Source organism: Zerene cesonia, unplaced genomic scaffold (genome assembly GCF_012273895.1).
Source record: "Zerene cesonia ecotype Mississippi unplaced genomic scaffold, Zerene_cesonia_1.1 Zces_u001, whole genome shotgun sequence".
Classification (NCBI taxonomy): Eukaryota; Metazoa; Arthropoda; class Insecta; order Lepidoptera; family Pieridae; genus Zerene; species Zerene cesonia.
The window spans coordinates 1,817,237-1,843,704 of NW_024045131.1; the positions used below are offsets into that span (position 1 = coordinate 1,817,237).

The 26,468-nt window shown below is 34.8% G+C and overlaps 1 protein-coding gene across 3 annotated transcripts in view; it reads left to right on the plus strand.

Annotated features, from left to right (window-relative positions):
- Positions 1-26,468, plus strand: part of LOC119838111 — a 57,841-nt gene that overhangs the window by 6,124 nt on the left and 25,249 nt on the right. For 2 of the 3 annotated variants that reach the window (XM_038363925.1, XM_038363927.1), the window contains exon 2: positions 14,285-15,570. In XM_038363925.1, coding sequence (XP_038219853.1) covers positions 14,290-15,570 — 1,281 coding nt within the window. In that variant the 5' untranslated portion in view covers positions 14,285-14,289. Of the gene's footprint in view, positions 1-11,744; positions 11,847-14,284; positions 15,571-26,468 lie in introns of those variants that run through there. The other variant, XM_038363926.1, reaches the window with a different exon arrangement.

A 26,468-nucleotide genomic window follows, 5' to 3' on the forward strand; every position in this document is an offset into this window, starting at 1 on the left:
CGCTAGTTCATTTATATTTTCGAACTTGACATAGCTTTTTTCAACCTTTACACACACTTCATATATCTTTTTTTAATTGATCAAGTGCTTATTACGAAATATTTGTATTTATATATTAACTAGCTTTTGCCCGCGGCTTCGCACGCATTATATTCGGAGCAGTTTAATAGGCTTTGAATTGAAAAACCTGTTGTGTAGTTTTACAGATCTAAGCAGACATACATACATATTAAAAGACCCGGGAAGCGACTTTGCATAACATGGTATAAAACCATGTAGTGATACAAGTCTCTCACTGGCAGCCTCGTCCGTGTAGTCAAAGGTCCGCATAATTGACGTTTTCGTGGATCCAGGATAGAACCTAGGTCTCAAACTATATTCGTGCCAAATTTCATCCATTTTGGTTGAGTAGTTTAGGCGTGAAGGAGGTATAGACAGACATAGTCACTTTCGCATATATTCGCATTATAGTTTTAAGGAGGGATATATATTTTATTGATAGTTAATATACAATTAATTAATATCCATTACGAAACAGATGTGTTTTGTAAACAATATTTTATGTGCCGTTAAATTTATCGGAATTTACTATGCAATAAGTAAATAAACTTAGTTGTTTGTAGACTTTATTTTAAATCGTAGATATTTTATGATATTAAATCGAAATATCTGATTATTAAAAACTCCAACACTTTTTTTAAATAAGATAAATACTATTTTATTTAAATTATAACAAGGTTGATACATTTTAATAATTGATACAAGAAAACTATATACTACAGTTTCTGCCATGAATCGATTTCGCTGAAATTTGTAGAACTAGTAGATAGATAGATGATCGTCTAAAATAATATACTTTAATCTATTGACGAATACCCCTCATATTATTATAAATAGGAAAGTAATGCCTGTCTGTCCCTCTTCACGTCTAAACCACTGATTTTGATGTAAACGGTACAGCCGATAGTTTGAGACCCGTGAAAGGCTATAGTATTGTTTATAAAGAAATCCTGGGAAAGAGAACTATGTGGGAAAAACTCCGGGGTGTCTTTTCCCTAACTGCTTAAATTACTTACTTTCTTATATACTGGCTTGTTGATTGCTCATTAAAAATAAACTTAATAAAGCTATGTCATCCTAATAATCCTATTAATATTATAAATGCGAAAGTTTGTAAGGATGTGTGTTTGTTGCTCTTTCACGCAAAAACTACTGAACCGATTGCAATGAAATTTGGTACGTAGACAGCTGGACAACTGGAATAACATATAGGCAACTTTTTATCCCGATATTCCTACGGGATACGGACTTACGCGGGTAAAACCACGGAGCGCAGCTAGTAAAAATATAAAAATATATAAAATTTTTGGCGCAGCTAGTCATAAATATATTTTTTACGTGAAATCATAAAAACTACGTTACTAGCTTATAGTGTGAGTAAAACAGGTTTTATTTTTAATTCGTACGTGAACAGCGTTAATTATGTTTACCTTATGAAATAGCCGAGAAAATTTATGACTAATCTTTGACACTACAGTATTGATAATAATATATTCGAATAATTGTGCATTTACTAGCTGCCCGCCCGCGGTTTCCCTCGCGTAGAAAGAAAAAGACAAAAATAACATAGTCCATCTCTATATATATAAATCTCAAGTCACTATGTTAGGTACCATCCTTCGAAACAGCTGGACGAATTCTCATGAAATTTCGTGTGCATATCGGGTAGGTATGAGGATAGGTCAACATCCTACTAATATTATAAATGCGAAAGTTTGTATGGATGTGTGTGTGTTTGTTGCTCTTTCATGCAAAAACTACTGAACCAATTGCAATGAAATTTGGTACGTAGACAGCTGGACAACTGGAATAACATATAGGCACCTGTTTATCCCGATATTCCTACGAGATACGGACTTACGCGGGTGAAACCGCGGGGCACAGCTAGTCTTGCATATCTTGAAATGATAAGAGTAAGGCGGAACAGCATTTGCCGGGTCAGTTCGTTGTTATACAGTTGCCAGTATTCAATACCCGTGAGAGGACTGGGATAAGAAAAAATGCTTAGTCCTTCCTCGGCCTTCAGAGATGCATTCAGAGGCGTGAAGAGATCGTTAGAGTGAATTGTTTATGTCATAGTAGGCAATTGAGGGGGTTCGCTTGATGGTAAGCGATCACCACCGCCCATGAACTTTCGCTGAGTTGGTGCTTCTGTGATTGTGCTGCCCGCTTTTAAGGGTAGGGGATAAGGAAAGGATTGACGACTGGAAAGAAGGACTGGGAACGGTGAGGAAAAGGAAACGGGTCCTACACTCAGTGTACGAAACAGAATAAAATGCTACTATTTCAAGCCGGTCTTCTGTGGAGGTGTAGTACATTTCCCCGGCACGAGTTCGCCCAATTCGTACCAAAGCGTACGCGACTCCCCACATCAAATATTCGCATTTGTAATACTAGTTAGTTACGTTTTATAATCAAACCAATGTCAAAATCCAATCAAAACGGGTTCTACATTTTAATATATTTATGGCCAATTAAAGAATAATAATAGGAGAGTGTATCGGCCTAGCGGTGCATATAATTAAAGATTACATCTGGTTCACCTTGATACAGATAAAACAAATTTAAATATTAATATGGATAAATGAATTCATTTTACGAAATTCGATTATATATTTCGATGCTCGATTATTGAAATCGATTAGTAATCGTTTAAGTTATTTAAATGTCTAATTACGTGTTGCGAAGAAGATAGTTTTTAATTTTGTTTTTTATATTAAAGTGAATTCTCGTTATTAATTGATTTTCTTTACGGACTATAGTCCATATTAGACTGCCTGTGTTTTTTTATATATGTTCCGTGGCTTCTATAGAAATACGAAGTTTCAAAAAGCTATTGATAGTATTTTCTTGTGTTTGATTTTACGCGAGTATTATTTATATTATTAACTCGACGTTTCGAGCACTTTACAGTGAGCGTGGTCACGGTTTGACTGATATGATGAATAAATCGCGTTTAAAATCCGTTAAAAAGTTTTTAATTTCTAAAAGACTATTGATTTCGCTTTTTATCTTTTGAGCATATTATTACCAGCCCATATTATATGTTCCCCACTGCTGGGATACAGGCTTCCTATGAGCACCAGGCCATAATCCAGCAAACTGCCACATGTCGTCGAACTGTTTGAACTTTGACATGTCGGTTTCCTCACGAAGTTTTCCTTCACCGAATTCCGATTCGATGAAATTTGGTATACATATGTATGGCTTGAGAGCCGAGAAAGGACATAGGATATATTGTGTAAGGAATCTGTTCTGTTTGTCTGTCTGTCTGCCGGGACGGTAGTAACTGTAAAGCTGTAACGCGAGCGAAGCCGAGGGCGGAAAGCTAGGAATTTATATAACATCACGCTATATAAATAGAAGCGGACCATTTATGAATAGATTTGGAGGAAGGAAGGTGGAATTCCTCCATCGAAAAAGGGAGAATCCTCGTCCCACGACTAAACGACTGGCCGGTTAGTAAGGCCCCAATTGGGTGATGTTGGAATGTTGTATATATGGTCTGTAGCGAGAAAATTTCGCTTGCGCGATTCAGAACCGTGTCGCTACATGTTGCAAAAAAGGAAATCATGTTTCTTTTGAGAGTTGATAAATTAACAGCGTCCCAATGCCACAAGTGGCCCCCTCACTAAAGCGGCTCGACGGAACACAGTGGGGTTTTAGTCGGTAGGAATCCGACATAACCCACAACCTCTTCCCCGGGGGCCGATGGTATCTATGCAAGAGTTCCCCACTATAAAAAACGAATCAATCTCAAATCAACTATCAATCAATATCAACATTAAAAATATATTACACAAAAATATAATTTATAATATAAAATATAGTCGTGACCTACTGAAATTGGTTTATTTTGAAACTACATATTTGACCTGAGGTCGCTTCGTGATTCGAGCTGTCGTTTTCAAAACAGCGCAAGTTTTACCGCTAAAATATTACACGACATGTGTGTAAATCACAATTTATTCGCAGGCTTATTTCAGTGCTCGTGTTTTCAGAAGTATTGCGTATATTTTATTTGTGAAATTGTGAGATTTCATTTGATATAAATGTAATGGTTTTCTCATCCAGTTGTTCTCATAACAAATAATAAATAAAAGTTTTGGGTTAGAGAAACGGATTCACGGTGAATCAATAATATATATTAATATAGATATGTCTTAAAATCTCTGCTTAAATTTATAATCTCAGATTCTCAATATATTATAAAAACAATCTTCTGATAATTAATTTAATTTACTTTTTACATACAAAAATTCTTGATAAGCAGCTCTCGATGTGTTTCAAAGAATTTTAATAGAAAATTAACATCATTGATATATTAAAGACATTTATTTTTGTATTATTTCTAGTGGTACTTTAAAAATACAGTCAAGTAAATGCATCGAAAAAAAATGTTATGCACATAGGTAGATAAATATAATGACTTCATTTAAATATGTTTTATATTTACATATTTTATAAAAAGCCAGACAGATTGTCTCTTAAAAACTTGGATTGAAGACAATTTACCTTACTTTTCGAAAAGAATGGTAATGCCTGAGTTTTTCCCGCACAGTTTCCTTACCGTGAGTAAAATTTCGAAAATAAAACTATTCTATGTCCTTCTTCAGATCTCAAACTATCTTTGTACAAGATTTCATATAAATCAGTTAAGTAGTTTAGCCGTGAAGAAGAGACAGATAGACAGACTTACTTTCGCATTTATAATATGAATAGAGTATTATATGAGTAGATATAAAAACAGTCATACTAAAATAGTGTACGACCTTTCAAAACAACTGCATATATGCAAAAAATATAGAAATCAGCTAGTTTGGAAGAGTTGTTTGTTGTTTTAATGTTTGGATAAAAAACAAACACAACACAGGCTGATACACAGGTTTTGATGAAATTTTGTAATAACGCCTCAAATCTAAATTAAGAAAAATAAAATTGAATTTTATCTTAACGGGGATCACATGAGAACAATTTAATATCACATACAATTCGCGGTAATTGGTTAAAAGCCCATGGAGTTATCGAGTGTCGTTTCTCTACTTCTTTGAGATCCTATTTCGTTTGCTAATGTGGCGTTGTTAATGTGGTTAAATTTGGTTAAATATAGGGTATGTTAACCAGTTAATATTGTAACTTTCTAATAATTCTAATAGCTATTATTTTAAAAGAGCAACTATAGAGTTGCCGGCTTTTCTTTGTAGAAACTGCTTTCCGAACCGGTGGTAAATGTTATAACTGTGTAATATTATGACGATTGTAAAGTGCTTCTATAGGAAGTCTAGTTGAATATTTCATCATTCAAATAACCAAACTATCTCTGAACTGAAGGGTGTCGTCACCGTCGCTTCAGGGTATCCTTTAGAATAATATATTGCTCATAGAATAACATTCCGGCTATAACTTTTAATGGTTTTCGGCCTAAATAGCGATTAAAATTAAGAAAGATATAACATTTACGTGGGAGTCAAGCATGCTTGGGAACGAATTGGGCCAGCTCTCGACGGGGAGGTATCACACGCCCGCAGAAGACTGGCGTGAAATATTATCATGCTCCTGTGTTTTGTACTGTGAGTTGGATAGCTGGAGGCCCTTTTCTTTTTCTTTACTCAATCTAGTCCATTCCTTCTTTCCAGTCGCTAATCTTTTCCTTATGCTTTACCCTTTGGAAGCGGGCAACGCCCTTGCAGCAGTCAGACCTCTGCAAATGTTCACGGGCGGTGGTGATCGCTTACCATCAGGCGAAACACCAGCTTAGTTGCCCGCGTATAGGATAAAATAACTCACAAAGAATACTTGAAGTATTGTATGACAATTCAACATCTTTAGTTGACTTTTTTACCATTCCAAAAAGAAGTTAGCTGTACAGTACCTTTTCAAATAATTAGCATGTTATGTATGCAAGTAATAAGATATATACATATATGTTATAGATAAATGCAGGTAATAAGATATATACATATATTTTATTAGAGAAATACAGGTTTTCAAAGACCTTAAACTAAATAAAACAAAATGTTCGCATCAGCTGACTTCTTTTATTTTAAAAGCACTGACCTTTCTCAGCTAGACAATGGCCGATTTTAAATCTTTATCGCGTTAATATTGTAATTTTTATTTAAATATTTGAGCTTATATTGTCTTTGTCAAGGTTAATTCGGCAATTTTATGAGAATGTGAATATATAAATAATAGCTTCGATATTATGAACTATAAAAGAATGGTCAAATGGTCTATTTATATGATTATAATTGGAAGAGGTTATCAATTCTTTTATAATATAGATTTTACCCGCGGCTTCGCACGCGTTGTACTTTTATAGATGTTTTAATATAAACCTTCCTGTTGACTCACTCTATCTATAAAAAAAAAAAAACCCTATCAAAATCCGTTGCGTAGTTTTAAGGATTCAAGCATACATAGGGACAGAGAAACACTTTGAAAGAAAGAAACAGACTTCGTTTTATACTATGTAGTGATATTACATAAGAATATATTATTAAATTTTAAAGTGATACTGTATATTTTTCGATCAGTTTTTGAATGACATCATTTTCTATATAGCCTAAAGGAAAGTCGCTTTTTCTATCTGTCCCTATGTCCCTATGAATGATGAAATCTTTAAATTTCGCAACAAATTTTGATAGGGTTTTTTTTTAATAGATAGGGTGATTCATGTACATGCGAAGCCGGGGTGGATCGTTACTATATAATAAAACTAGCTGCGCTTCGCGGTTTCACCCACGTAGATCCGCAATTTAGGTTTATAGATAATTTTGTATTTCAAAAAAAAAAATAACTAAAAAGGAAAAAGCAAACAACAAGAAACACCGAGTGGACCCGGGGCGAAGAGTTAGTATTACATAAACTCTCATCTCTATAGCCTTGCAAATGGCGATCTGATGAAGAACCGGTTGGTCAATGTAATACCAGTTGAATATGGTTAAATATTTAAATTATAAACAGCCAGTACATTATTTTAACCAATTTCATGCTTTTACTCCTTTATGACGGGTTTTTAACACGATTTATTCACTTTATAATGATTAAAACAATGTATTTGAGATTTAATTTGAAAACGAAAGGTTTAATATAGTGAAATACATAAAATTTGTAATATTAAAATAATAGATTCACAATTCGGTACACATACAAAGACCTAGTAAGACATAGTAGTTAAACTATGCATATAAATTAAACGGCGCCTATTACGAAATCAAACAACATTGCATTGGATCCAGTAATTTCCTCGAAACACAGGGACATTTATGTCTATATCTATATACGATAATATTCTGGATATTATAGTTTAAATGAATAAGTTCTTAGTACCACTCAAGATTTCTAAAATGGATTCAAATGACAACAATAATTTACTATCAAACAAGACCCGTGAAGTTATCTTGTCACATAACCAATGAAACACTGTTAAGTTGACAACCTCCTTCGTTTTTGTGACCGTGGGTAAAACAGTCAAATGGCGAACTCCATTCGTTATGGGATCGTGGTAAAAACACATCTTTTTCTTATTTTCTCAAATGGCAACTCCCGATTCCACTGAGCATGGATTCTGCTATTGTCAAGTTTTGTATAAATAGAAAAACACACAGTCAAAATGAGTACCTCCTTTGCTTTTAGAAACGTCGGTTAACAACACCATATTGAGTTGTTGCGTCAGGATTTTTGAAGTTATTTATTTTTCTCATCAATGACGATATTGTTCGTTAGAAAGTGCGTAATTTGAACTCTAATAAACAGTATCGTCTACAGAAAATGCTCTTTAAAGCTACATGACATGGTCTAAGTTGCTAAGGCCGCTGCGTAGGCGCAAGGCCATTGAAAGCGGATGACATAAGACGTTGAGAATGGATGTGGGTGAATAATTATCACGATACGAATCGTTTACTTGAAATATTTTCTATCCATTTGCTGTAGTTACTATGGCAACTGATATCGAAATCTTAATATATAAAATTCTCGTGTCACAGTTTTCGTTGCCATACTCCTCCGAAACGGCTTGACCGATTCCTCTGAAATTTGGTAAGCATATTGGGTAGGTCTGAGAATCGGCTAACATCTATTTTTCACACCCCTAAATGATAAAAGTAAGGCAGAACAGCGTTTGCCGGGTGCAGCTAGTATATAATATATATCTACATACATCTTAATATATATAAATCTCGTGTAACAATGTTTGTCCTCAATGGACTCCTAAACCACTTAACCGATTATAATAAAATTCGCACACCATGTGCAGTTCGATCCAACTTGAGAGATAGGATAGTTTAAATAATTTTAATTACGATAAATGACAACCCGGGCGGAGCCGTGGCGTGCAGCTAGTAATATTATAGAGGGGAAACTGTTGCATGTTTGTAAGGTTTTCACGCAAAAACCACTGGACCGATTTCAAAAATTCTTTCACTATTAGAAAGCTGCAACTTCACTGAGTGACATAGGCTATAGATGTATCTCGAGTGAAGCCGGGGCGAACAGCTATAGCATATAAAGTCAAAGAAGGTCTTTAGAAAATCGAATCCAATATTGCCTTTTTAACCTTTAATTTCACTATATGAAATTGGTTAATAAAAACAAAGATGTTTTTAACAAACTTTAACAAAACTTTCAACTTAGAACTATGGCTAGAGGATATAACTAACTGCGCCCCGCGGTTTCACTCGCGTAGGTCCGTATCCCGTAGGAATATCGGGATAAAAAGCCTATGTGTTATTCCATTTGTCCAGCTATCTACGTACCAAATTTCATTGCAATCGATAGTTTTTTTGTGTGAAAGAGTAATAAACATACATACATCCTTACAAACTTTCGCATTTATAATATTAGTAGGAAGTAGGATTAGTATGATAGGATAGGATTATAAGAAAATAAAAAATGTCGTAAAATTTGTGAATGAATTCTTTGTTCGTTTGTATTGAATATCCGATACCACTAAACCGATTTTAAAAATTCTTTTAATAATAGAAAACCCCTTCAAGCATCTCATAGGCTATATTTTATTTTGCTTATAACCCCGGTCAACACGAGCGGAGTCGGGAGACCGGCTAGTCGTACAATAAAAAAATCTTGTGTTATTTTTACTACAGATATGTTAACTTTAAATATATGAGAGTTTTTAGAAGCGTTAAAGTTATTGGTGACCTTTGATCGACCTTCGGTCATTAATTCGATATACGTTTGAAAGTGGGCCAGTAAGATTCCTCAGATGAAGCATCAGATGTCCTTTTTCGTGTGTTCAGTCAATACTAAGAATCGCTGCCATATTTATAATGGGACTGCATTTAGAAATATGTTACGTAAATACGTTTTCAAGCTTAAATTCTTGTACATTCAGTAAGGCTTACTTAAGATTTACCGTGGTTGCCTGGAAGAGATCACTTCTAAGTGATAAGGCCGCCAAACAAATTGTACGCTTTTTATAATCATTATTACTAATATTTTTTAAGTTTCCTTCTATGTACAATCTTGTTGTAGAGTTAAATAAAATAAAAATAAGATTTAAATTCGCAAGATTTAAAAATTTAGGTAATATATATCGGACAGTTCTTACACAGAAGAGCTGGCAAGAAACTCTGTAGTTGCTGTTTTAAAATCATGCCTACTTAACTTTTTATATCATCAGATTGATACCAAAATCTGTCTAGTGGTTCTTAAGCGACAACTTTCCATGCCTTTTCATCTTCCATATATTCATGAATGCCTTCGAGATCCGGGCGGATGGACAGATAGACAGACAGCCAGAAATATCTTAGAAGAATATAACATAGTTTGGTTGGTAACACTGATACGGAATTTTTCAAATGTATATATAGATATTGACCGCCTCCTTGATACAGTGGTTAACGCGTGAGCGTAGAACCGAGGGGTCCTGGGTTCAATTCCCGGTGGGGACGCACAAAAAAAAATGTCTCGGTCTGGCAGGACACAGAAGGCTGATCACCTACTTATCCCTAAAGAAAATCGATCTGTGAAACAGATGTATATCATCTGCCCCATACCCCACTAGGAGACACAGGACTTCACTATATATAGATATTATCAGAATTATCAAACTATGGCCTACGTGTATTAGTCACGTTGAAAAAATTTATTCATATTTGATTTAACACTTGCTGAGGTCATAGGTAATGACACGAACAAACATACGCACTGAAGGTTGCGATTCTGTTTCGTTTATTTATAGTTTTTATTATTATTCGTTAACTAAAAATGTAGATAGCATATATGTACTTACGTTACTTCCTCACTCTTGTAAAACTAATTACAGCTTGATTGACTTATGTTCCTATGTCCCCTAGCTGGGGCAGAGGGCATTAACAGTGTTCCGCCAGCAACTCCTATCGTGAGCTTCCCTTTTTGTTTCACTCCAAGTTTTCCCAATTTCCTTGGCCTCCGCTATGACTGTCCGCCGCCAGGTCTGTTTAGGACGGCCACGTTTGTATGACAGTTACATAGCTAGCTAACAAAGATTTGCATAAACCGTTTTTAATGAGTAATAGGGAAGAGCTTGACAGGAATTTCCTGCTCCTGTTGTGGTTTTTCTGCTGGTAAGCTACGAAACTGAGTCGAGCACGCTGTGGCACGAATTGGGCCAGCTCGCACTGGGCAAGATCCAGACCCCATAGATAACCTACGTGAAATAGCATGCTATTGTGTTTCGTACGGTGAATGTGGGAGCCGGAGGTCCGTTTCCCTTTCCTCACGCTTCCCAGTCCATTCCTTCTTTCCAGTTATCAATACTTTCCTAATCCCTTTCCGCTTAAAACCGGGCGTGTTTTGCAGAGGCACTACGTCTATGGCATAAAAAGTGCTTCTCTAGAAGGTTCTGTCTGCGCTTCACTTTTTATTCGATTGGGCTAGTTGTTCATGTGTATTCAATTCTTAGCATTTATTTATTTATTTATTTATTTATTTATCTTTGGGAAACAAACAATACAACAATTCTTATAGATTATAGACATATACCATACACATATCAGCAAAGCTTCCACTAAATATTTAGATACTTTAAATATAAAGACATATTCAGTCACATACGGAATATAAAGGATACAAAAAAAAGAAATCACGTGCGTGAGTACAGTTTAAATTTAAAAATCACAATTAGCATGTTCATAGTAAATATTTTAATAGATTTATATTTGATGATGTGGTTATATTCTTCTTTATTTAGAAAATGGTACTGGTTAAACAAAAAATCGAATGACTAATGTTTAACGCTGACTTATGAAAAATATGTATGTGGTAGGTTTTTTGTTTAGTTTAGTTCATTTGTAAATAATTCTAAATAAATAAAACTTTTATTTGTCAGAAGACATGATGTACATTATTATAACCTTAAAGATATATCTGAGCAATGAGATATATTTTCTTTTTAACACAATAAAAGATAATATGAACTGCAGACCTACAATAAGGAAGCTTGTATCGTAGGCCTGCAATCCTTCCTGATAAATAGTAAGTACAATTTAAATTAAAATAGCAATTGATATTATTAATACATGCTCTCGGTCGCGTCAATGACATATTTTTATACAAACGAATTCAAATTTATATAATACAATATTCTCAAATAGTCGTTGTGGGCGATCGTTCGTTCCATATTAAATTGATGAGCCTTATTTGATGATAAATATATACTCAGTGTGACTCAGACAGAAGTAAGGACTTTATATAGATGTGAGTAGGTTTGAGGCGATTATTTATCTTCGGTTAGGTCATTTAAGCTTACTGTTTCGCCATTAGCTTAGTGAGTTGGCGGCTTTCCTGTGAGTATTTTATTTTAACCGACTTTGAAGTACGAAAAACACATGTGTTTATATGTATTTTAATGTTAAAATAACGATAAAAAAGTTTTAGTTATTCTAGTATAGTATTTTTCAATGTTGAAGTAGTGAAGAGATTTATTTAATTTCAATTAGACAGAGATTTTATTTTTTATATATTTATATGCGTATTTATGTACCATATTTTTATTTTGAGCTATGCAATTACTATAATACTAATATAATTAAAATCTAGTAAAATTTGGATTATGAAAGTAAGAAAGAAAAATAAATCACTGTTTCAAGTCATTGATCATCCACGGACTACGATTAAAGTCTATGTCCGTATACTGCTATGTGCTTTTCACCTTTCCTTAAATTATTTAAAAGAAAACGTTAATCAAAAAGATATCTTATAATTTTATAGCTTAAAGTATAAAATTCACAGAGCCAAAAATAAACACAAAAAACGTTATTTCATATAGGTATGATGTTATTTAAATTTGTCTAGCCAGGTTTCCTCATATCCTATGCAACACACGCTGAACAAATTTCCCTAGACTTAAGGAAAAACGTCCAAGAATAATTTCAAAAAACAACCTTATTCAATCGCATTAAGAGTTGTATTCGTAAAGCAGACGTTAAAAAATTATTCATAAGAAAAACAAACAAATGGTATTTATTGTAATGTAATAGAGTTCAAAATCGTGGTAAAAAATATAAGAATTGCAGAGGAACCTTGAACTATTGATTCGGTGATTTGTTTTTTCTTAAATCAGGTGTTGGTTAAAAACGAGTTTTAACAAAAGGACATGATAAAATTAACTAATTATTATATTAGCGAGAGGCTAGGTTCAATAAGATATTATTTTAATTGCCTTCTGAAAGGTCAAACGATGAAATGTTTATTTTCTTTAGATTAATACAGGTTTTAATGATTAAAAATGAAAAGAGGTAAAAATCGTTTATTTATTTAGGATACATTATGTCTAAAAGCCAAGTTTAAAGGTTAAAAAGCTCTGTATCGTAGTGTGATAGGTTTTCTTATCTTTCAAGTATTTTATACATATTTTTTATATGTATGAATTAATAATAATACTACATAGTAAATGAACTTATTGTAGTTTAAAATACCTAATGATTATCTATGACTTAGTAAATATAACATGTGATTTATTTTCTTGCACGTATTTTAAAAGCTTCTGGTCTAGATGATTCGATTAGGATCTCTTAGTTTTGGCGCCTTTTTATAGTGGGGAAATCTTGCATAGATACCCACGCCCCCCGGGTAAGAGGTCGTGGGTTATGTCGGATTCCTACCGACTAAAATCCCACTGTGTTCCGTCGAGCCACATAAGTGAAGGGGCCACGGGTGCTTGTTAGAATTTTTTGGCGGCTGTTTAAATGTCAAAAAATCGTCTGTAACCCACAATAACGATGTGGTATCCGGTAAATAGTCTATAACCTAATCCAGACTATAATGGATTTCTATAGCAAATTTTATACAGATACAACTAAAAAACTATCCATCCATCTATACATACGAACTTTCGCGTTTATATGTATATTAGAATATAGTTAGGGTTAATGAAGTAATGTTAGAATAATCATCATCAGCCCATATATGTTCCCACTGCTGGGACACAGGCCTCCTATGAGGATTCAGGCCATAATCCACCACGCTGGCCAAGTGCGGTTTGACAAATGTCACATGTCGTCGAACTTTTATATGTGTGTGTGAATGTAAGAATAATATGTAAATTTTATAATTAAATCGTTTCTTGAACTTAAGGTATATAACCATTAAATATGTTTGATACTAGAATTTAGATAAAAGCATTATCTTACAATAATTTGTTTGTATTAATTAACCGGTCTTGAATGTTAACTTTTATTTGCTAAATGTTATTAAATTTATACACAATTTAATATGCTAATATGATATGGATGAGGATAGCTATGTTATTTTATTTGACAAATTCCGAATATTTTATTAATGGTGGTTCAATTAATGGCAGTGTAGGATTTTTTGTTAATGTAATAAAATAAATATGCGATAAATTTTTTTATTATAACATATAATATATAGATGTATTGCATATTACGTATATATATATATATACATGATGGATAATATACTATAGATTCATTAAAATAATTAATGAAAACTCATGCAAATCCTACTAATATTATAAATGCGAAAGTTTGTAAGGATGTGTGTGCGTTTGTTACTCTTTCACGCAAAATCTACTGAACCGATTACAATGAAATTGGGTACGTAGACAGCTGGACAACTGGAATAACGTATACACAACTTTTACGGACGCATACGTATACGGACTTACGCGGTTGAAACCGCGGGGCTCAGCTAGTTATTTCATAAAGTTATCAACTTACCAAGTTATGTAAATAATATTAATATAAATTTCTCTTGTCCACAGATAAAATGAAGCCACTACTTCAAACAGTGGTGGTGATATGCCTCCTGATAGGCGCCCAAGCACACCCAGAAAACATTGAGGATGTTAAAGAATTACCCCAAACCAAAGAACCCGTAGTTGAGGCTGAAGAATCTGAACCAGTGATCAGAGAAGAGCGCTGCTCGACTTGTGGCCCTCTTAAAATAAAATCACCCAAAGAAGTCTTAGCAGCGCTTCAAGCGCTCCCAGGGTCTGAAGTTCACACGCAACAGTCCTTCGAGGGCTGCTCAAGCGACAAGGGCTGCGCTGGTATCAAAGTAAAGGACGGCCAGGTCATCCAAAGATACGGAAACACAGATGCCTTTAAAGCAGCCGAAGCAGCTGATATTAACAACGAGTTTAACTTCTTAGCAGCTGGAGCCCTCAGCAACCCATTCTGGTGGATGAACGAAAACTCGCCTTTCAAAACCGGCGGCAGTTACGAGAAATTCAGTAAAGCCAGCTCAAGTTATACGACTGGCGGAGCTGCTGGCAATGCGGGTCTCGATGGCCCTTTGAATCTTGCTGGCAACCCATTCCTAAATGGTGATTTCGCGAATGCAGCGTTCGCTGGACAAGGTGTAGCGAAGCCTGGATCTTCTTTCCAATCATCTTCATTCGAGTCATCTTACAGTTCGAAAGGAGACCTTGATTTGTCAAAGAATCCGTTCTTTAACGGTGGCTTTAAGGCCCAGGGTGGTTTGGGACAAAATGCGTTCGCTCAAGGCGCAGGGTCGAACTTTGGAGGAGCCAACTTTGCTTCTCAGGGTGGTTTAGCCAGCTTTGGTGCGCAGGGAGCTAGCGGGTTCGGTGCCCAGGGTGCTTCTAACGGTTTCGCTGGTCAGAGTGGCAGCAGTTACGGTTCCCAAAGTGGAAGCAGTTACGGTTCCCAAAGTGGATCAAGCAGTTTCGGATCCCAAAGTGGATTAAGCAATTTCGGATCCCAAAGTGGCTCTAGCTACGGAGCCCAAGGATCCTTTGGGCTTAACGGAGCCGGATACACTGCCTCCTCTCCCCGTCCATTCGCGGGAACGACTGGCGTCAATGTTATACAGAACACACAGAAGGCTTCCGAATTCGACTTTGACCAACAGCAACAAACTCAACAGAATATCGATGAGCTGTTCCAAGGCAGTGGGAATGTGCAGGAGACAGGCGACTTCCAGCAGACCTGCGCTGGCCAAGGGTACATCTGTGTGCCAAAGGCCCAGTGCAATAATGGAGTTGTTAACAGCAATGGTGCTAATCTACTGCAGGCGAGAACTAAGGTATGCGAAGTTTGATTATCCTATTCCATTCTATGATAAATGTTACCTGACAGAAATTGGATTCAATAACGCTAGCAGTTTAATGTGTTGCAATAAAAAAATTACCATAACAATATACTCGTAATATAAGCAATATTATAACGAAATATAATAATATTTTTCTGAGATAATATAATTTTGTCCCTTATAATGTATAGGATACTGATCTTATTCGAAGTCCTTTAAATAACATGCGTAAAATCTTTTACCGACCCCTTTTTTGAGCATAGTTAAATGATACATTTCCATAACTAAAATTTATTTCATACCAATGTCTAAATAAACCCATGTTTAACTTTCGTTACTTTTTACCTACCTCTGGAATCTTGACCACATGTCGTCCATCATCGACCTGACCACGCCTCCTGCTACTTAACGCACTAATGCTATTAGTATAGTATCATGTTATCTGTGCTGATACCAAGTATCTCTTAAAAAGTTATTACGTGGAGACTGTCTCCCCGTGACCACGCTCGCTGTAAAGTGTTCGAAACGTCGGATTAATAATATAATGAAGAAATCGTGTTTAAAATCCGTTAAAAGTCTTTAATTTCTAAATGTATAATCTCGCGTAAAATCAAACGCGAGAAAATAGTAAGTTATTACGTAACAAATATACATATTTGTATGCTACACTTTATTCCATATATTTAATATAATTTTTCTCACTCAATTCTTGTGCCCTCAAGTGGTGTTGGCAGAAAAACAGCGTCAGGGTCCTATTGACTCAGACATTTATCCTGAGCCAAGACAATTTTTATTAGTTTAATTGTTTTTATATTGTAATTGTCGTGTATTTGTGTTCTTTTATAATCTATTTATCTATCTATCGTTCACAAGCTACAGGTGAAGCTAATAAAAGCGTGTTAAAATATCCACAACCTATCGATTGGATAATAACAGTGGATTTCATAAATAAATGTTTTGACCGTCCGCAAAATAAGCTATTGTTACAGAGTTAATAAACTATTATATCGCATATAGGTAATCATTTGACCTCCCCAGAGCATGGTGTAATAAAAATAATTGAAGATTTGTTGGAAAGGTCACGATATTAAATGTCAAAATCGAGTAGGCATGTGAGGCCGAAGACGACTCAGCTGTTGAAAGCCTTTTTTAATTATGTGTATTTTAATTGGTGGTTAAAACATCGGTATTATTATATGCTAGTTATGACGGAGAGTTAAAGCTTATCTTATCCTACTAATATTATAAATGCGAACGTTTGTAAGGATGTGTGCGTGTTTGTTGCTCTTTCACGCAAAGACTACTGAACCGATTGCAATGAAATTTGGTACGTTGATAGATGGACAATTGGAATAACATATAGGCAACTTTTTATCCCGATATTCCCACGGGATACGGATTAACGCGGGTGAAACCGCGGGGCGCAGCTAGTATGTAAATTAATTAGTGCGTCATTTTTGTTTTGATGCCTTAATCAGAAACATTATATTCTGTGTTACGTTTGTACCGATTAGAAAATAGTATAATTTATATGAATTCCACGTATTTATGAGTAATTGAACTAGCGAACGGGTTTTCTAAAAATATCGGTTGGTATAATTAATTCATTGAAAATAATAATTAATTAATATACAACGAATAAATTATATTTAATTTGTTTTCATAAAAGAGTCATTCACCGTATTTTTGACTGAGTGCTTTATTATTAAAATAAACTTTAATTTATTACACTTACTGTTTTCTGCTTTTTAAATAGAAAAATCCAATTATTCCTTACGACATAAAGCAATTTCGATTTACTCAAAACCATCGATTTTCGTAAATTACAAAAAGGCAAGGATCTAAAAATTAAAGCCTTTTTAACGGATTTTAAACGCGATTTATTCATTATATTATTTAATCCGACGTTTCGAACACTTTACAGCGAGCGTGGTCACGGGGAGACGAGAATTAAAAAATTCATTAATTTCTGAATAAATAAAAAACAAGAAAATACATACTAGGCCACTATCTATCTATCTCTATATCAAAATACATCAATTACGATACAAGGTTTTACATGTTATAACGTAACATATGAAATTTCGCATTTCTCTCATAAATAAAGATATTACTAATCTTATGTTGAAACATTAAACCATGTCAGCTGAATCGACAACTGAATTTGTTATTTAGTCATTTCTAATAAGGATATAATACTTCTATTGACAGTTGTATTGCGTTTTTAAAGTTCATTGTATGAAAATGTCAGGTTTCGTTAGATTTTAATTTCACTAGCTGTGCCCGCGGATTCTCTCGTACATAGCCGTGAAAGCTACACTACATAGCATAAAACAAAGTCGCTTTCTCTGTCCCTATGTCCCTATGTATGCTTAAATCAACTACGCAACGGATTTTGAGGGGTTTTTTTTTCTTAATAGATTGATACAAGAGGAAGGTTTATATGTATAACACCTATTAAACTACTCTGAATTTAACGCGTGCGAAACCGCGGGTAAAGCAGTACTAATTCCGCTGTGAGAAAGAGATGGCAGATGACATATATAACTCTGTCTTTGGCCCGCACGAAAATTAGTATTACTTTAAGATATCACCATAATCCCGTATCAAACCAAAGTATTATCAAAATTCGTTCAGTGATTTCAGCTTCAAAGCGAGAGGGAAGTTAGTATAATAAAAAAACTATTTTTTATTTTGATCTTCAACTTCTTTAAACACGCTTTTAATAACTTCATGTATGTTTTTATGTAACCGACTCCTTTAGACTCGATTTTGACCCACTTACAGACAGATTCAAGTAACTTTGTACACTTATCAAGGATCGGTGACTATATAATATTAGAAGTATCGGATAATCCAAGGTAAAGGCGGGTTCTCGACCCGCCAGTAATCTATTAATGCTATTCACGTAATAAGTAATCTATTAATGCTTGTTACCTTTTGCCCGGGTTGCCTGGAAGAGATCACTTCTGAGTGATAAGGCCGCCCAGCAAGTCTTACTCTTTCTCTTTTTATCTTGTTATTAATTTTTTTTTCTGTACAAGTTTTGTTGAAGAGTAATAAATAAATAAAAAATAAAATAAAGATGGCCAGGATGACATAATTTCCATTCGTATACTCTATATTTGTAAATGAGATAATTTAGTTGATTTATCATAGCGTGTTTTATAAGGTTTTTAAACTGTTTATTTATCGCATGCAAATCTCAGATTTCATTTATAATGTTACTAGCTGCGCCCCGCGGTTTCACTCGTGTAAGTCTGTATCCTGTAGGAATATCGGGATAAAAAGTTGACTCTGTGTTATTCCAGTTGTCCAGCCATATACGTACCAAATTTCATTGCAATCGGTCCTGTAGTTTTTGCGTGAAAGAGCAACAAACATACACACATCCTCACAAACTTTCGCATTTATAATATTAGTAGGATAGGATAGAATATGATAGGACTATATAAAAGTAAAAAATTTCGTAACCCACGGGGGGTCACCCAGTATTCCGGTGTCCCCCCCATGCCCCATATGGGACAGATGCGTTGTATCACTGACCGATTTTCTTTACGAACAAGTAGGTCATCAGTCTTCTGTTTTCTGCCAGACCGAGACATTTCTTTATTCACCCCCACCGGAAATCGAACCCACGACCCCATGGATCTATGCTCACACCACCACTGTACCAAGGAGGTATTACTATTGAACATGGAACACAAAAGTTCCAAAGCAATCACGCGAAAAAGTTCCATCGTTAATTATTCATCGCGTCGTATACAGGTTCGATTCCGACCGGATTTCATATATTTTGTGAACAGCCCAGGGGTCAATAGTAAAGTGTGTCACATTTTGCAATCTATAGGTATGTAAACATGTAAAGGACATTGCAATTTCTAGTAGCGTCAGCAGAACAGGTTGTTGTTGAAATTTATATGTCACTTTTAATTTTATTAAATACGTTGATGAATACACGTTGTTGCTGTTATTAAAGTGATCGTACTAATGTTATAAATGTGAAAGTTTGTATGTTTGAATGTTTGTCAGTCAATCACGGTGAAACTACTGAACGTATTTTGATGAAATTTGATATACAGACAGGGTATGAGCTGACTTGGGTGATAGGATACTTTTTATCCCGATGAAATGCTCCCTGGGGATAATACAGGAATCTTGATACCCGGCGGAGTCGGGACGAGAGTCCTAATCTAATATATAAAATTCTCGTGTCACAGTTTTCGTTGCCATACTCCTCCGAAACGGCTTGACCGATTTTGATGAAATTTTTTGTGCTTACTGGGTATCTATGAGAATCGGCCAACATCTATTTTTTATCCCGATATTCCTACGGAATACGGACTTACGCGGGTGAAACCGCGGGGCGCAGCTAGTTTAATATAAATGTATGGTTGGTTGTGGACGTGTCTTGTTAAATCTCAAAAGAAATAAGCCGATTAAGATGTATTTTTATTTGTTCTTATTATTTCGGTAATTTGGGTGAAGTGAGTTATGTTACAACGTTTTTTAATATAAATATAAATTTATTAAAATAAGCTTCTCTTTCTTTCTTTCTTTACTATAGCTCTAACAACGTAAGATAAACCCAAAAAGCTTACATAATATATTCTTATGGTAGTTTCATAATCACAATAAATTCAGTCTCTAGAATTTTATTATCAAAATATTGTTTTATGCAAAAATTGTTACAAGTACCTATATAATTTCATTTTTTAACATTTTTGCTGACGGTACCAGCGTGTAATGTCTACTGACAGTAATAAAACACCGATATTTACACGTATTACATAATCTGTGAAGTTACTGCTGTTTACATTTGAAAAATACGTTATTGACGACCCGACAGCACAGTGGTTGGTGACCTTTCTTGCGTCAGAGGGCGTGGGTTCGATTTTTGATATTGCTATTGGGCTATTATAGCGATTTAGTGCCTATTTTTGTTTAAATAAAAATTAATTCAAAAGATATATTCTTCTAGATTAAAATTATAAATACAAAATGTTTATATGTTTGTAACGTTTTCACGCAAAAACCACTTGACTGATTACAGCTATCTTACACTATTAGATAGCTGCAACTTCATTGAGTCACATAGACTATATATGTAGCACGGGCGAAGCCGGGGAGAACAGCTAGTATTTAATATGATCGTAGAATTATATTCTTTGTAGATTGAACACTTTTACTGACCAATTATGACCTGACCGCCTCCTTGGTACAGTGGTTAACGCGTGAGCGTAGAACCGAGGGGTCCTGGCTTCGATTCCCGGTGGGGACGCACAAAACAAAAATGTCTCGGTCTGACAGGACACAGAAGGCTGATCACCTACTTGTCCCTAAAGAAAATCGATCAGTGAAACGGATGTACATCATCTGCCCCATACACCACTAGGGGACACGGGACTTCACACACTGATCAATTAACTGCGTGTACGAAAGGGACAGATAAGTTACCACGATCTTCTCTCTCTCTCTCTCTCTCTCTATCTCTTACACAGAGTTTTCTCTATCATAGTCGTAAGCCAGACGATCGTCAATAATTCTCTCCGATTGTTAGATAACACAGATCGATATATAATTAAAAATAATAATGATGAATTAAACGGAAGTTATCACAGATGACGTCAGTAATTAAAATTATAATGGCTGGAACAATGGACGATAATCATACAGAATTTCACACGGCTGGGATAATCTGTGGTCTTAATATAATCTATGTATATCTAATAACTGCGTGTCGTAAGAACCCCGACAAATCACTTTTTTATGATTCACTAGCTGCGCCCCGCGGTTCCACCCGAGTAAGTCCGTATCCCGCAGGAATATCGGGATAAAAAGTTGCCTATATGTTATTTCAGTTGTCCAGCTATCTACGTACCAAATTTCATTGCAATCCGTTCAGTAGTTTTTGCGTGAAAGAGCAACAAACACACACATCCTTACAAACTTTCGCATTTATAATATTAGTAGGATAGGACTAGTAGGATTAGTAGCAGATTAGTAAGTATATTATTAAATTTAATATGTTATTAAATAGTTTGTTTTTTTTCTAGTATTAGTTTGTACATAAGATTAAGTCAATATCGTATTGGGTTCATCCTGTAATGATATTTGATGTTTTTAATAAATAAATAAATAAATAAAATAGTTTGTAAAAGACAACAGGATTCTTTGTTCGACATTTATAACCATTTAGAATTTCCCATAAAAAGTGAAGTCCCATGTACTGGGGTATGGGGCAGATGATGTACATCCGTTTCACTGATCGATTTTCTTTTGGGACAAGTAGGTGATCAGCCTTCTGTGCCCTGCCAGACCGAGACATTTTTTTTTTTTGCGTCCCTACCGGGAATTGAACCCAGGACCCCTCGGTTCTACGCTCACGCGTTAACCACTGTACCAAGGAGGCGGTCAGAATTTCCCATGCTTAGATGTATTCTTTCAATCAGTTCTGAGTATAACGAGTAATGTGGATGATTACTTGTAATAGCTATTTTTTTGTTTTATAATCATCCAGTAATAATGTAGTAACGTATACGTGGAAAAGCATTTACAATGCTTAATTTGTTTCACAGTGAAGTTACAGCGAGAAAATTATATGACATTGAACACGCGAAGTATCTTATACGTTTCTTCAATTGAAAGAAAGAAAGAAACATTTATTACGAACATTTACATTTACTATAACACAGGCTTTAGCTTCTACCAATATAATTGTATTATTTAACAGTTTTAATAAAGACTTTATTATTATTATTATGTTTCTCATTTCCATAATACTCGGGTACCCCCAGAAGGAAGGCACCCGGTCTTTTGGAAGGCTTACGTGGGGACACAGATCCAACACGCAGAGGCCCTTTTGAGATTTTTAATGTGTTATGAGACATTATTATTATTATTATTACTATTTAATTAATATGATACAATTAAAGTGTGTTTATAGCATTATGTTCTAATCAACATATTACAAGATTCAACCAGTTGGAAAGCAGAATTCAGAGAATATATGACGAGAAATGTACCTACACAATATATAGTTTTTCGTAATAATAAACCACGTGTGTTTTCTTTAATCAGACTAGCTGCACCCTGCGGTTTCACCCGCGTAAGTTCGTATCCCGTAGGAATATCGGTATAAAAAATTGTCTATATGTTATTCCACTTGTTCAGCTATCTACAAGCCAATTTTTACTGCAATCGGTTCAGTAGTTTTTGCGTGAAAGAGTAACAAACATACACACATCCTCATAAACTTTCACATTTATAATATTAGTAGAATAGGTTCTCTTCTAAATTATTTTTAGTTTTGTAGCATTGAAATGCTATATAATGAAACATATTTAAACAAAATCTTCGTCTCATGATCAAATTTTTTCATATTCTTTAATAATTTATCAGGTTCCCTAGTTACTAATAAATCTAATAATGCAGATATATCACTAGCCTGCTGCCAGCGTCCACGTGTAACTACTATCACATCACACTAATATTATAAATATGAAAGTTCGTTTGTTTGGATGTTTGCTCGTCAATCACGCTGAAACTACTGAACGGATTTTGATGAAATTCGGTTTACAGACAGGGTATGAGCTTACTTGGGTGATAGGATTTTAATCGTAATTAAATATTCTCTTGATAAAACAGGACTTTTGATATCCGGACGGAGCCGAGACGAGCGTCTAGTTTATTAAAACTGCTTATTATAAGAATTCAATGCAACAATCTCATTATAATGTTGATGTCAAAAGTTGTGTTGAAACTCGACATGTGTCAACGAATTCAGTATACGGATTTACATAATAGACTACCCAGTGCAGAATTTCGACCATTTATTGTGTAATACTAGCTTCAGCCCGCGACTTCACACGGTATTCTGCTGAAGGTAGGGTACATTCTAATCCAGACCGTATCTCTTGCCAAATCTGATTTGGAAACGATCAGTTTATTTTATTTCAAAGAGGGTAACTGAGCAGTCTGTTCTACTGATGGTAAGCGATCACCGCCCATGAACACCTGCAGAGGTAGGGCTGCTGTATATGCGTTGTCCCCTTTTATGAGGTAGAGGATAAGGAAAGGATTGGCAGGAATAAAGGAATGGACTAGGAAGGGTAAAACACAGTAGCAAGCCACTATTACATGTCGGACTTCTATGGGAGTATGGTAATTCCAATCCCATTCGTGCCGAAGCGTGCTCAACTCTCACATAACATCTCTCAGCTTTAAAAATATAAACGTATAAATAATATACCCATCGTGGAAAAACAAAACCCTCCTTCTGGCCCCTAGATAAAAACTATCTGGCCATATCGCAAGCCTTGACCGGATTTAAAAGATTGGCGATAAAACGATGACTTTGAATAACTTACTGACTGATTTAGCATAGTACAAATCCTCTATCATACATGGTAATACGTAACCAATTAAGAAAGTTACTGGTGGATGATAGTAAACTAGCTGGAATCCGCTGCTTTCCTCGCGTAGCGCCTGCGTAAAAGCTAACCTATGTGTCTAGTCTATTATTCTTTCCAACTACCAATCCTTTCCATACCTGTTAAAAACTGGCTTCGCATTCTCAAAGGCCTCAGAAAATGTTCATGGGCGCTGGTAATCGCTTACCATCAGGCGAACCACCAGCTCAGTTGCCCGCTATGACATAAAACAATTAATGCATTATGTTTCATTAGACTCTAATGAGAATATATCACGTTTTATGCCGTAATTTAAGTTTACCAAATATCCGTCAGACGCATGTCATATTTGGACAGTTTTCAAATAAACCGAATCTAACTAACATATAGAAATTTCACAATTTAACCTCACATAGATAGATTGTAATCTGACGGTATTTATAATTGATTGCTTAGCGCCATTGGAATTATACTGACAAATAAACTAATGTCCTAAAGATGTAAGCATTGAGATAACAATATAACTATAATTCTAATATATTGATGATATATCATTATAAATGGCTGCGATCAAACGCTAAAGGTTTCAGAGATCGTGCTTAGATATGAGGATGTAAACATACGAAAATACATTTACTTTGTATGTGTTCGCCTCTGTGGTCTAGTGGTTAGGGCTTTTAGCTTGGTCCTAGGTTCTTACAGGTTTAGACTAACAATTAATAAAAAACAGTCTTTGGATGTCACAGGTGACTGTTTCGTAAATGCGTTTTATTCACATTACTGCCACTAGGAATTAAAGATTTTTTAACGGATTTTAAACGCGATTTATTCATTATATTATTCAGTCCAGTCCAGTCTCCCTGTAACCACGCTCGCTGTAAGGTGTTCGAAACGTCGGGTTAATAATACAATAAATAAATCGCGTTTTAAATCCGTTAAAAGTCTTTAATTACTAAATGTATAATACTCGCGTAAAATCATACATAAGAAAATACTATTTCTTCCCCTATTCGTTTTTAACCGACAGCAAAAAAATGGAGCTCGCTTTAACTGTATTCTGATTCGCTTTTTTAACAAAAACCTGGTGCTTTCCATTGAAACTTAGTTAAGTTATGGTAATTTTGGTATTTGGCAAATATATCGACAAATAATACTCCAGTATAGAAACAAACATATGAAAATTCACATTTCAAGTATGCACCGCACTGCACCTTAAAAACGGCTCTTTATATTCAGATATAAATCAATGATAAAACCAGTATTTAAATCACATTAAATACCCAAATGCGCTATTAATCAATAAATAAATTCAATTGCATCACAGCTGACTTGTCAAAGGTCGCCATTTTGAAATATGGCTGCCAGCATATATTATTTTTGACAATAATTTTGGATGATATTGCTGAATTTATAACATATTCTATGTTCAAATAATGTTAGATTTTTGTGATGCAATTTTAAATCAATTAAATTCGATATAATAATTAAAATTATAACGAATAATTTGGTTTTAGTTTAGCATTTTTTATCCAACCAATCTTCACTAACATTATAAAGCTGAAGAGTTTGTTTGTTTGATCTCGCTAATCTCAGGAACTACTGGTCCGTTTTGAAAAAAATTTTCAGTTTTAGATAGCCCATTTATTGAGGAAGGCTTTAGGGTATATATGTACCACGGGCGAAGCTGGGGCGGACCGCTAGTATAATATAAAATCAGTTGTTTTGATTTGTATGGTACATTGATAGTTTATTGTCTGGGTTTGGACATCGGCTACCTATTAAGCAGGTACTACGAGTGAAGCCACGGGCTCCAGCTAGTGATGCTATATGCATTATCATTTAATACACGCACGTCCCGGCTCCGCCCGGATATCAAGATTCCTGTTTTATCCCAAGCATTAATAGGGATAAAAAGTATCCTATCACCCAAGTCAGTTCATACCCTGTTTGTGTAACAAAACATCATCAAAATCCGTTCAATAGTTTCAGCGTGATTGACGGACACACCTAAACAAATTAAATTTCGCATTTAAAATCTTAGTAGGATAGAAAGTAGGCTAGTAGGATAGGATTTTCTTTGAATGATTCGTAGAATTAATATACCAATTTGTTGGATCGAATTTATCTCAAATATAATACCTACTAAATATATAATGCAATTATTGATAACTTAATCAAATACATAGATAATTTAACTTTATTTCCCCACATATAAGCATATTATTTATTTTATTATCGACATAACTGCTTAATCAAATAGTACTCACCTAGCTAGTTATATAGTAAACTAGCTTTTGCGAGCGGCTTCGCACGCGTTAAATTCGGAGTAGTTTAATACTTATACATATAAACCTTCCTCTTAAATCACTCTATATTAAAAAATAATCGAATCCTTTGCGTAGTTTAAAAAGATTTAAGTATACATACGGACAGACAGAAAAAACGATAGATATTAACATTTTGATAGAATAGACTTCTCAA